Raw genomic sequence first — 13,996 nt, forward strand, 5'->3', positions numbered from 1 at the left:
TAGCCTGACTCCAGGGGCCGAGGTCGTCCCAGTCCAGCGGCGAGCCCAACAGCGCTCAGACCCCTAAACCCCGGCCAGAGCACTTTCCTGTGATGGAAAAGGACGGGGACTTGCAAACAGTACCATCTGCCTGGGCACGAATGGGCCTGATACCTGACCCCAGAGCTAAGAGGCAAAGCTCTGGAGGCGTTTGCTTCTTTCCCGCCAGGCCAAGATGACGACTATGAGGCCATCAAGCAGGCCCTGATAACAAAGTACCATTTGACTCCTGAGGTTTACCGTAGAAAGTTCCAGAACCTCCAACGTGGCCCACACGACAGCTACGGCGATGTGGTGTATGGACTCGGGACCCACTTTGACCAGTGGACCCAAGGACTGTCAGTGACCACCTTTGCCCAGCTGCGGGACCTGATGATCAAAGACCAGTTCTTACATCTTTGCCCAGCTGAAGTGCGACAGTGTGTGATGGACCGAGAACCCAAAGACGTGACGAAAGCAGCGCAGATTGCCGATGCCTATGAGGCCAACCGTAGATCGGAAGTGCGGAAGCCAGTCACCACCAGCTGGAGAGGGGGTAAGCCTGCCACCAATGTCAGGAATCCCACCGTGCTGCCACCAATATGTCATGGTTCACAGGGAGGATACCTTTATCATCCCCACCACTTGCCCCTGGTTCTTTCTGAAGGGGATTTATCTATATCCCACTTCACAATTCCGGTTTGGAACTTGCAACTTTCTGGCGCCCCCATTACCCTCAGGTCAGTCAGGGTACTGCACCTAGGGTAATCAGTCGCCAGAAAGGCTGCCTGCTATGTACTGGCTATTGGGCACGCTGCAGCGAGGTCAATGTAACTACTCCAACTCAGGCGGGAACAATAATTACCAACGCCGCCAGTCGCTGCAAAGACTCCCAATTGCACAAGACAAATTATGCTGCCACCAGCTCCGATTTCTCAATTATTAACGGGTCCGGAGCCAACCCAAATTAGTAGCGTAATTCACTTCAGAGGACGCGACAGTTCGTTATAGAGCAAGGAGAGACAAGCTATTAATTTTATGTTTTACTCCAAAAAAGGTAGGCAGTGTTTACAGAGGTATAAAAAGAGATTATAAAGACAAATATCATATGTACAATACAATTACAAATAAAATGGGATTAAAGTTGAAAAGAACACTTACATTTCGTTATGTCATCTTATCTCATGGCCGACCGTGTGCTGTGGAGGAGGAGCGAGCATATATCTAGATGTATCACAAATCTGTATAGCAGCTAGACCCCGGACAAAGAAACTGAAGACTCCTTGCTTCCCTTACTTATTTCCTAGCCTAAAACCAAGGCACTCCCCCTGTGGTGACCTCACGTAGAGGATGAAACCTCCCCTTTTACTTAGTGTTATGGCAACCATTTTCATACCTAGCTCGCTGTATGAATCTTGTATACCAAATACACCAGGATCACGAGGTGCACCACGTTGGGGCGATTCTTTTAAGTGTAAGCACGGCGTACTTACATGAACCGCTTACGAAGAAACCCACACTTTGCACACGTTGGATTTAGCTTCTAGCGGTTTCAGGGACTTATAGATCCCTCGATGGACATCCAGAATATATAATTCTTATCTCTAGCCCTGATCGGTGCCAATATATATAACCTTCAAAGAACAATAGAAGCCCATGCTTCTGTACCAGTTTTAACCAGTACCAGGTGGGAGTAGGGTAGGGAGACTCGTCTTCCCGCAGCATAGAACCATATAAATTCTTGAGGGAGGGGTGAAATGAGGGGTTTAGGATTCACACACACACACACACGCAGAGTGGGAAGAGGGGGTTGGAAAGGCCCACAGTGTGTGTCTGGAAGCCATGGAATTTTTAGGGTGATACTCAAACATGGCATATTCCCATTATAGTGACAGGTGTGTCATTCAGCAACAGAAGGTGGAGATCACTGCTAGGTCCTAGAGGTAGAACGATATCACTATATAACAGAGATAAAAAGATCAAGAAGGTGTTTGTAGCACCAAGAGCAATGACCTTCTACAGCTGGACCAAGAACGACTGTCTGTCACACCTCACACACCCGTGACACAGGGGTCTCATACAGGACAAAAGAATCTTTTACTCTCTCTGAAAGACCTTGACAAAACTGACTCCGGAGAATGGGATCATTCCACCTGGTGTCTGTGAACCATCTGCGAAACTCCTCTGCTGGCCGGTCTCCCTGCTAAAGCTGACATAATTTTGATTCAGCCATTGCGACATGGTTGGAATCATCATAAATGAGTCCCACAGTACTAAAAAATTCCTCAACCATCAGGAGCTAATGAGAACCAGACGGAAGGGAAAAAGCCCAGGCCTGGGGGTCCCCCCTGGAGAAGGGAGATGACTATCCCCATTCGCTGCTCCTCGGCTGCTCCTCGGTACCCGAGGAATGAGGGCGAAGCCTAAAGTTTAGTTTGCAGGCCTCCCTAAAAACCACAAACTTCTCCCGAACTCCAGAGAGACTATCTGAATCTCCCTTCATCTCTAAACTCCTGAAACGCTTGGTCCACTCTCTCGTCTCGTTCACTAACGTTGATGACTCTCTTCCTGGCCCTTTACAATCTTGTTTAAGGACTCTACATTGTAAATAAATTGCCCTTAGTAGAGTCTCTAAATCTACTAACGGCTACATCTATTGTTCCCTGCCCCCTATCGATTTTCCCCGATCTCTGCAGCATTCCACACTATGGATCACCAGCTCCTCCTCACTGTGCTCCGTTCTGACACAAGGACACCGTTCTCTCCTGGTTCTCCTCCTACCTCTGACTGTTCCTTCACTTCATCTTTTGCTGGCTCCTCTTCCGGTTACCGTCGGGGGTCTTCAGGACTCAGTCCTAGGCCCCCTCCTCTTCTCCTTATAAACTGCCCCTATTGGACAAACCATCAGTAGATTTGTTTTCCAGTCCCATCTCTCTGCTGATGACACCAATTATACACCTCCAGTTCGCATTATGATGCGATATTGGACTGGAAAGGGCCCATATACTGTTCTTGCACAGGGGCCCTATACTGTTTGTGTCCGCCTGTGCCAAAATCTGTCCTTTTGTTACCACGGAAACTCTTACTGCTACTCGGATTCATTATCGTCTTGATTGTTATAGCTCACTGCTATTTGGGCTCCCTCTCTCTAGGTATTCCCCGCTTTAAGCCATCATGAATGCAGCAACCCGACTCATTTCTATCCACTCGCTACTCAAACGCGTCTAAACTGTGACAGTGATTGGACTGGTTGCCCATATGCTGTGCTTCGTAATACAATATAACTATCATATTCACCCATAAAGCTCCGCACAGCGCTGCCCTACATCTCCTTTCTCATCTCTACATCCCTTAGATCTAAGACTAACCTCTTCCCTACTCTGAACCTCCCAATACCATCTTCAAGACTTTTCTCATGCTGCACAAGTTCTCTAGAATGCACTACCCCAAACAATCTACTTAATTCCTCGTATAATTAGTACCAACAAAGTGTGAGAAAAATTAATAGAATACATGTAGACAGAGACGCACCATGTACAGAACCAAATACCAACAGAAGAGATAAAGTGCCAACTAAGTCTCATTAAAATATAGTTTATAGAAATATATTAAAAACAATAATCAGAAAAATATAAATGTGGAATAAAGCAGAGTGCCAAAAATTATAGGAAGAGCACTATACACCAGTACAAGTAGATTCTAATGAATCTCATAAAAAGTACATAAAACACAAATGTCTATGACCAAAAAGACGAGGTGAGGTTTTTCTTTTTTCTTTTGTCCAGTTCTATAATCTGTATAAATGAAGGTCAAATATGGATAGCTTCACTTATGTTCACTTTATGTTAAAAAGTTCACGTGGGATGCCTTACTTTGAATACAGTCGGTAGAAGCAAAACTAATGATACCAATTCACCGTCACTGCTTAGAAAGAAAGCAAGGCTCGTTTCTTCCTTATACCTCAATACATTTTCTCCATGGATCCCGATCACCATTGAAGTCAACTAAATTTAATTTTTTTTGTTTTTATAGGATTTTATATGATTCATCTTCATTTGCATTCCCTGATAAAATGTAAAGATTCGATTTACTTGAAAAAACGTTATCAGAAAGTTAAAACATCAAAACTTCTTTACTCCTGAGTGACATTTTCGATGTTTAATTACACTTGACTTATCTGTAAAGCACTTTCCACATTGAGGACATGAATACGGTTTCTCCCCTCTGTGAATTCTTTCATGTATAATAAGATTTGGTCTACCAGTAAAGCATTTTCCACATAGTGAACAGGAGTACGGCTTCTCTCCTGTGTGAGTTCGCTCATGTCTAACAAGATTTGATTTATCTATAAAACATTTCCCACATACTCTACATGAAAATGGCTTCTCTCCGGTGTGACTTCTCTCATGCGTAACAAGGCTTGTTCTATCTGTAAAACATTTCCCACATTCTGGACATGAATACGGCTTCTCTCCTGTGTGAATTCTCCCGTGTGAAACAAGATTTGCCTTTTCTGTAAAACGTTTCCCACATAATGAACAAGAATACGGCTTTTCTCCCGTGTGAACTTTCTCATGTCTGGCAAGATGTGATTTGTTTATAAAGCATTTCCCACATACTGGACAGGAGTACGGCTTTTCTCCTGTGTGAATTTTCTGATGATTAACAAGAATTGATTTTGTTGTAAAAAACTTCCCACATTCAGAACATGAATACGGCTTCTCTCCTGTGTGACTCCTCTCATGTATAACAAGATGTGATTTATCTGTAAAGCACTTTCTGCATTTTGAACAGGTGTATGGCTTCTCCACTGTGTGAATTCTTATAATCTGTGATTGGTCAGGAGAAGATACTGCATGATTAGGGAGATTACATGATAAATTTGTTCTGTGAAGTTCTGGCAGTAAGGTTGTATGTTTTTCTCCAGAGGAATGCTGCATCATGATATCTTCATCTTCTCCTTTATAATTTAGTAATAACCTAACATTTCTTTTACAGTCCTTAGTGGGATTTTCTGTCAATATTAAAAGTAGATTTCAGGATTGTGTTGTTGTTTTTTTAATCCAAAAGTAGACAAATTTATAACATTCATATTAAGCTAGAATTATGCAAATTGCATCTTCACAGAGGAAGACGACTTGAACCCTAATGCCGCCTAATGAAAGTAGCAATCCGAAAAGGCCATAACAACCCATTAAAGAGTCTTGCCATATGAATTTAAAGCCAAATTGGAACCTCAATTTGCAGATACATGTTTCGGGGTGTTGCCCCTTCCTTAGTGCAAAGTGTGAGATCTGACTTGGCTTTACGAGATGCCTCTGACTGGGGTCTTAAGGGTCACATCTCTCGTTGTGCAGAGTGACATGCAAGGGTAATGAGTCTTATAGGCCATGCAATGCTCCCCTGGAAAATGAAATATGAAAATCACCAACTCAGAGTCGAAGAGGATTTCAACTCCAAATTAGATCTCATGCTTTGCGCTGATGAGAGGGGCAACTCCCTGAAACATGTCTGCAAATTGAGATTCTAGCTTGACTTTTATCCCAAGTCATAGAAAGTTTCATTAAAGAGCAACATTGACTTGTAGGATTGCTACCTCCAATAATGGCACTAGAGTTCAAGTCTTCTTCATCTCTGAAGAGGCAATTTGTATATATTTTTTTTCATGACGTTTTAGTATCCTTACAGTGGCATGTCAGGCATATCACTCTCCACAAGGAAAGATGTCCTGTTTACACAGGATGATACGCTGCCAAGAATGATGACAATTTCTGAAAACCGATTATTTCACCCAATGAATGAGCACTGTGCTTGTTCTTCGAGTCATCAGGAGCGCGCTTAAACTGTAAGATTATCGTGAAGTGAGCGCGCCTAGGGACGCTCCTTTAAGACAATCTTGCAGTGTAACTGTAGCTCAAATCCTTTCTTTTTTTTTTTTTTTTTTTAATTCACGCCTCTCTTTAACACCAAAAATGGCCACAAACATTGCATGTTTGACTCCAGCCTTAAAAAGTTTTTGTGTTTAACGCCTTCAACCGCGGGCGATTTTCTGTTTATCGTTTTTTTTCCTCCCCTACTTACCAGAGCCATAACTTTTTTTTTTAATTTTTCCATCACTATGGCCATGTGACGGCTTGTTATTTGCAGGACGAGTTTTACTTTTGAACGACACCATTGGTTTTACCACATACTGTACTGGAAAATGGGAAAGAAAATCCAAGTGCGGTGAAATTGCAAATAAAGTGCAATCCCACAATGTTATTTTTATTTACCTTGTTCGTTATGCTTAGGCTATGTGCACACGTTGCGGATTCGCAGCAATTTTCCCTGAGTTTACAGCACCATGTAAACCTATGGAAAACAAAATCCGCAGTGCACATGCTGCGGAAAAAAACGAGCGGAAACGTAGCGTTGTTTATTCCGCAGCATGTTCATTCTTTGTGCGGATTCCGCAGCGGTTTACACCTGCTCCATAATAGGAATCCGCACAAAATCTGCAAAAAAAACATGCGGTAAATCCACGGTAATTCCGCAGGTAATCCGCAGTGCGGTTTACCTGCAGATTTACCAAAATCAGTCTGGAAAAATCTGCAAAGTAATCCGCAGCGTGTGCACATACCCTAAAACTGACCTGCCATCATGTTTCAGGGTCAGTACGAGGACACAGATAAATAAAAAAAAACCTATACAGGTTTGTTATGTGGTGAAAAAAAAATCCAAAATTTTCTATGGAAAAATGTTTTTGCGTCTGTTGCCATTTTCCGGGACCAGTAGCGTCTCCATTTTTCAGGATCTGGCTCTGGGTGAGGGCTTCTTTTTCGAGGTTTGACCTGAAATTCTTATTGACACCATTCTGGGGTAAACATGATGTTTTGATTGCCTGTTATTGCAATATTGTGGAAACTCAAATAACATTATTCTGGAGTTTAAATTTTTTTTTACGTTTCGCTGTTTACCGATTAGATTGATTTATTTTATATTTTGATAGATCGGACATTTCTACAGGTGGCGATACCAAATATGTGTATTTTTAGTTGTTTCATCATTAATAGTGGAAAAAGGGAGTGATTTGAATATTTGTGGTTTTTTTTTAACTGAGTTCAATAGTCCCCGAAGGACCCAATGAAGGCCACGGTCACAACCACAGTCCGACTTCATAGGAGACAGATTCTCACTTTGTCCTGCAACACTCCTGAATTGCATTACATAGTATAAGCAATCAGACAATCGCAGGTTCAAGTCCCCTAAGAAAACTAAAAGAATAAACTGAAAAAAAACACGTTTTAAAACATTTCAATCGTACCTCCTCCTTTTTCCGAATTAAAAAATATAAATATATTTATAAACGTTCGGTCTAGCAAATATAAAATGAATTTACCCATATGGAAAACTGCCAAAAAAGAAAAAAATTCAAAACGCCATCATTTCATTTTTAGTTGCTGCTTCTCCTTAAAATAAATGCAATAACAAGCAATCAAAACTTCGTTTGTACCCCAAGGTGGCATCAGTAAAACCATCGGCTCACAATACACAAAAGAAGCCTTCACACATCCCGGTTAACTAAAAAATAAAAACGTGACAGGTCCCGAAAAAAATGTTTTTAATTTTTTTTTTTTTTTTTTTAAACAAACTTCTGACTTTTTTTCACTACATAATATAAAAAAAAAATCTATGGCATGTTTGATATCGCCATAATCGTCCTGACCTGGAGAATCCTACTGCCATTCTTACCATACAATAAATACCGTAAAAACAAATCCTACGTCAATTTTTTATCCCATTTTATGTACACTGTATGGTAAAATGGATGATGTCCTTCAAACTGGCAACTCGTCCTGCAAAAAAAGCAAGAGCTCACATTCCTATGGTGACATCAAAATCAAAAAGAAGGAGAGGAAAAATTACAAACGTAAAAAACAAGAAAATTGGTTGCGGAGGCAAGAACCGAAAGACCATGTAACGAAAAGGAGGTCAGAGCCGAAACTTTTATATTTTAGTCTTCGCTCATTAACGTGATGGGATTCGCCTGGGACACATAAATGCCGATTGCTCAGCCGAGAGCCTTCTGACATTCTTACCGAGGTGGAAGCTCGTCTTAAACTCTAAGATTACTTTCTAGTTATTACATACCTGCGGTAACACGTACCGGAGCTTCCTCTTCTGCTTCACTCCTACACGGTGGATTGCCCCTTGTCAGCTCTCCTACTTCTTCTTCTTCAACCTTCACTTTGAGAATCATCTGATCTTCACCCTGATAAACCCAAAGTAACACTTCTATATAATAAGCCAGCGAGATGGAAAAGCCTATCATCCATAGAAGTGTGATGACCGTGGTACGGGCAAAGAGAAACCACTCAATGGAGAATGTGGAGAGATTCTATTATCACGGTCTCCGCTCCTTTTTTATTTGAGAAAACTGTGCTTGTTTTGCTTCCCTCGATTTTGTGTCTCCTTTTGTAAGATCTGTACCTTTTTATATTAAACACTTCAGCACGTAGAAGAAGAAACGTAAAGAATCCACAGCCTTTCCGAGAGTGTGGTAACCATCTGTAACCTCAAACAAATCCCTGACTACAAGGAGAGGAGCCTCCACACTTCCCTATAGAAGTAGACTGGGTCAGAGCTCAGCTCCTTCTACCTGATGATTCTCCTCTGGGCGGTCTGGGGAATACTGAGGACGGGGACATCTCTCTGGGGGACTTCTTTCAATGAGTTCAGCTGCAGGAAATAAAACAGTTACATGTGATGATCATTTGCGGTGACCCTCGAAACATGTTTAGTTTTACAGCCCCCTCCTTACACGGGCCATTGTCCTCTGTCTCCTCGTCTTCATCTATAACCACGACCTTAATGTCAATCAGATCTTCAGCCTAAAGAGAAGATAATGATGGAAAGTGAACCTTGGTTCCATTTACTTATGGTCGGATCTCGGTGATGAGACTTTAGGGTCATCTACCTGATTCTCCAGCACATTGTGACTCTCCTCAGGACGGTCCTGGGGACACAGAGGATGGGGACATCTCTCTGGGGGGTTTCTCCTCTTGGATCCATCTGTGGGAGACACAACCACACAGTGCGAGAATCCATGACGGCTGGAGATCCGTCTGTATCAATTCAATACCTGTAATTCTATATCTTATTATCCAGGTATTAATAGAAATGTGGTTCTTGTCATTGATTCGCTAAAACATCAAACTAATAGTTAGGAGCACGGAAATCCTAGGCCTGGAGCTACTGAATGTCAGCATGTGGGAGAGGCTCAAAGATCTGTGCATTTAGAGAAGCAGCCAGGTCAAAAAACATCTATGCTTCAAAAACCTTAAAAATAAATTCTACATTTTCAGAGAGGGATTGTACAGTGGTGACCATACACTATATGTTCACATTTATTGACAGCCTGACTCCCTCCAAACAGGAACCTACGAGATCGACAGAAAGCTACAGAACAACTCCATCGTCTCTCCAAGGTCCATGACCTATTATGGGACAGTTATGCTGTATATATAAATAAACATTTCTTAATTAAAAGAATAATTTGACCCACGCTATCCTCTTCGGACGCGTCCACGAGACCTCTGAGCCGCCCTGTGGTATCTTGCACCCGTGTATTGAAGCCACCATGGAGCGGACGTGTTCTTCCGGCACATCCCACGGATTTCTAGGATTGAGGACTAAGTAGTTTGGACGCCATGTCAGCATCTTGATTCTCATGCACAGCCGCATGTACAGATGTCTTTCGATCATAGCCATCTTTTTCAGCAAGTAGCTCTTCTGTGGGATCGGACCATATGGGCCAGCCTTCGCTCTCCACACACAACAGTGAACCTTGGGCTCCCAGAACCTTCTCATGTCTGTAGTTATTCTCATTTCTACTGCAATTATAAGCCCTTGTGACAGGTTCTGTGGCATCCGGGTGCATTTCTCATAGCTGCCACTCAGGACCTGGTGTCCCACTCCTCAGCTGCCACTCAGGACCTGGTGTCCAACACCTCGGCTGCCACTCAGGACCTGGTGTCCCACTCCTCAGCTGCCACTCAGGACCTGGTGTCCCGCTCCTCAGCTGCCACTCAGGACCTGGTGTCCCACACCTCAGCTGTCACTCAGGACCTGGTGTCCCACACCTCAGCTGCCACTCAGGACCTGGTGTCCCACACCTCAGCTGCCACTAAGGACCTGGTGTCCCACACCTCAGCTGCCACTCAGGACCTGGTGTCCCACTCCTCAGCTGCCACTCAGGACCTGGTGTCCCACACCTCAGCTGCCACTCAGGACCTGGTGTCCCACTCCTCAGCTGCCACTCAGGACCTGGTGTCCAACACCTCGGCTGCCACTCAGGACCTGGTGTCCCACTCCTCAGCTGCCACTCAGGACCTGGTGTCCAACACCTCAGCTGCCACTCAGGACCTGGTGTCCCACACCTCAGCTGCCACTAAGGACCTGGTGTCCCACACCTCAGCTGCCACTAAGGACCTGGTGTCCCACTCCTCAGCTGCCACTCAGGACCTGGTGTCCCACTCTCAGCTGCCACTCAGGACCTGGTGTCCCACACCTCAGCTGCCACTCAGGACCTGGTGTCCCACTCCTCAGCTGCCACTCAGGACCTGGTGTCCCACTCCTCAGCTGCCACTCAGGACCTGGTGTCCCACTCCTCAGCTGCCACTCAGGACCTGGTGTTCCACTCCTCAGCTGCCACTCAGGACCTGGTGTCCCACACCTCAGCTGCCACTCAGGACCTGGTGTCCCACACCTCAGCTGCCACTCAGGACCTGGTGTCCCGCTCCTCAGCTGCCACTCAGGACCTGGTGTCCCTCTCCTCAGCTGCCACTCAGGACCTGGTGTCCCACACCTCAGCTGCCACTCAGGACCTGGTGTCCCACTCTCAGCTGCCTCTTCTTGACAATTGTTCACGTTATTCTTTTTGCCCACAGCATCGCTGTGCATTCATGTCACATTATTTGTTCTCTTCATTTTCCTACACACATTCTTTTGATTTGTGCCTTTTTTCATGAATATTAAGGCTTTAGGCCGGGTTCACATTAGCGTGTATGCGATATGCTGATGACATCCACTCCAGCTCTGATCCAAGTGTCGGTGCTCTGTGCTCCGATCCGCTCGCATGAGAGAATCACTGCACAGCTGCAGAGGAGACAGAGGAAGTAATTTCTCCATCTCCTCCATGGCCTGACTCGCCGTATATCGGACTGCACTCGGATGACATCTGAGTTCAGTCCGATGTTTTACACACACCCATAGACTTGTATGGGTGCATGTGAGCCGAGTCTGTCGATCGCAGCATGCTGCTAATCCGGCATGAGAAAATAACTGCAGATCTGAGCTGCCCCATAGAATAACACTGGGACGAGCAGGATGCGATCTTTTATCACTTAGCACACGGCCGTGTTATATGCTCGTGTTACTCCGGTCTCATTGTTACATTCATAAAATTATTGGGATATGTTCTTCAGACTATAGCATGCACCTTACTATGACATGTACCCCAGGTTTAGAAAGCAGAACGTTGTAAAGACATATTTTATACTAAATAATACTTCCCTGCACTGTAAAGAAGTGGAGGAGTCAATGCCACCAATATTAAGGCACCAGTGTAAAATGAGGAGGTAACAGATCTATTGTTAGTGATTCTCTGCACCACGTGGAATATATACATATAGCTTTACAGCACATTATGTGCACTGTCATGGTTCCCAATGGCAAGGGAACGTTAGAGAACTTAAATAACAGACTAGCTCTTGGGTGATGGAATCTCGAGCTGACCGTGAGCTAAACCTACCACACAACTAACAGTGGCCGGGTGACGTACCTACGTTTTATCCCTAGACGCCCAGCGGCAGCCGGAGAACTAACTAACCCTAATAGAGGAAAAAACAGACCTGGCTTACCTCTAGGGAAATTCCCCCAAAAAGGAGACAGAAGCCCCCCACATATATTGACGGTGAGTTCAGAGGAAAAGACATACGCAGTATGAAGGTAGGTTCAGCAAAGCGAGGTCCGCTTACTAGATAGCAAGAAGATACAATAGGGAACTTCACGGTCAGCTGAAAACCCTATTAAAATACCATCCAGAAATTACTTTAAGACTCATGTGTCAACTCATGACACCGGAGTGGTAATTTCGGCCCACAAGAGCTTCCAGCTACAGAAACATAACATAACTGTGAACTGGAACAAAAATGCAAACAAACTTAGGACTAAGAGTCCAACTTAGCTGATAGTAGTCTAGAAGCAGGAACATGCAACAGAAAGGCTCTGGTTACATTGATGGCCGGCACTAGAATAACTGAGCAGCAAGGCTAAATAGGATACTCCCATATCCTGATGGAAACAGGTGAACAGAGAAAGTGAAGCACACAAGTCCAGTACCACCAGCGACCACCGGGGGAGCCCAAAAACCAAACTCACAACAGTACCCCCCCCCCCTCAAGGAGGGGGCACCGAACCCTCACAAGAACCACCAGGGCGATCAGGACGAGCCCTATGAAAGGCACGGACCAAATCAGAGGCATGAACATCAGAGGCTGTCACCCAAGAATTATCCTCCTGACCGTAGCCCTTCCACTTGACCAGATACTGAAGTTTCCGTCTGGAAACACGGGAGTCCAAGATCTTCTCCACAACGTACTCCAATTCACCCTCAACCAACACCGGAGCGGGAGGCTCAACGGAAGGCACAACCGGTACCTCATACCTGCGCAATAATGACCGATGGAAGACATTATGGATAGAAAAAGATGCCGGGAGGTCCAATCGAAAGGACACAGGGTTAAGAATCTCCAAAATCTTATACGGGCCGATGAACCGAGGCTTAAACTTAGGAGAAGAAACCCTCATAGGGACAAAACGAGAAGACAACCACACCAAGTCCCCAACACGAAGACGAGGACCAACACGACGACGGCGGTTAGCAAAAAGCCGAGTCTTCTCCTGGGACAACTCCAAATTGTCCACCACCTGTCCCCAAATCCGATGCAACCTATCCACCACAGTATCCACTCCAGGACAATCCGAAGACTCCACCTGACCAGAAGAAAAGCGAGGATGAAACCCCGAATTGCAAAAGAAAGGAGAAACCAAAGTGGCAGAACTAGCCCGATTATTGAGGGCAAACTCCGCCAACGGCAAAAAGGCAACCCAGTCATCCTGATCCGCAGACACAAAACACCTCAAATAAGTCTCCAAGGTCTGATTAGTTCGCTCAGTCTGGCCATTAGTCTGAGGATGGAACGCAGACGAAAAAGACAAATCAATGCCCATCCTAGCACAGAACGCCCGCCAAAATCTAGACACGAACTGGGTCCCCCTGTCAGAAACGATATTCTCCGGAATACCATGCAAGCGAACCACATTTTGAAAAAACAGAGGAACCAACTCGGAAGAGGACGGCAACTTAGGCAAGGGCACCAAATGAACCATCTTTGAAAAACGGTCACACACCACCCAGATGACAGACATTTTCTGAGAAACAGGGAGATCAGAAATAAAATCCATAGAGATGTGAGTCCAAGGCCTCTTTGGAATAGGCAAAGATAACAACAATCCGCTAGCCCGAGAACAACAAGGTTTGGCCCGAGCACAAACATCACAAGACTGCACAAAAACTCGTACATCTCGAGACAGAGAAGGCCACCAGAAGGACCTAGCCACCAAATCCCTGGTACCAAAGATCCCGGGATGACCTGCCAACGCAGAAGAATGAACCTCCGAGATGACTCTACTGGTCCAATCATCAGGAACAAACAGTCTACCAGGCGGGCAACGATCAGGTCTATCCGCCTGAAACTCCTGCAAAGCCCGTCGCAGGTCTGGGGAAACAGCAGACAATATCACTCCATCCTTAAGGATACCTGTAGGTTCAGAATTACCAGGGAAATCAGGCTCAAAACTCCTAGAAAGGGCATCCGCCTTCACATTTTTAGAACCTGGTAAGTATGAGACCACAAAATTAAACCGAGAGAAAAAC

At 44.8% G+C, this 13,996-nt stretch overlaps 1 protein-coding gene across 2 annotated transcripts in view; it reads right to left on the reverse strand.

Annotated features, from left to right (window-relative positions):
- Positions 1-3,596: 3,596 nt before the first annotated feature.
- LOC143783128 (uncharacterized) overlaps positions 3,597-13,996 on the reverse strand; it is a 32,960-nt gene continuing 22,560 nt past the window's right edge. For both annotated transcript variants that reach the window (XM_077271425.1, XM_077271426.1), the window contains exons 5-9: positions 8,975-9,069; positions 8,819-8,888; positions 8,657-8,736; positions 8,149-8,269; positions 3,597-5,032 (exon numbers count right to left, since the gene is read on the reverse strand). In XM_077271425.1, the coding sequence (XP_077127540.1) occupies positions 4,140-5,032; positions 8,149-8,269; positions 8,657-8,736; positions 8,819-8,888; positions 8,975-9,069 (1,259 nt within the window). In that variant the 3' untranslated portion in view covers positions 3,597-4,139. The remainder of the gene's footprint in view (positions 5,033-8,148; positions 8,270-8,656; positions 8,737-8,818; positions 8,889-8,974; positions 9,070-13,996) is intronic.

This window comes from Ranitomeya variabilis, chromosome 6, assembly GCF_051348905.1.
Source record: "Ranitomeya variabilis isolate aRanVar5 chromosome 6, aRanVar5.hap1, whole genome shotgun sequence".
NCBI classification, from domain to species: domain Eukaryota; kingdom Metazoa; phylum Chordata; class Amphibia; order Anura; family Dendrobatidae; genus Ranitomeya; species Ranitomeya variabilis.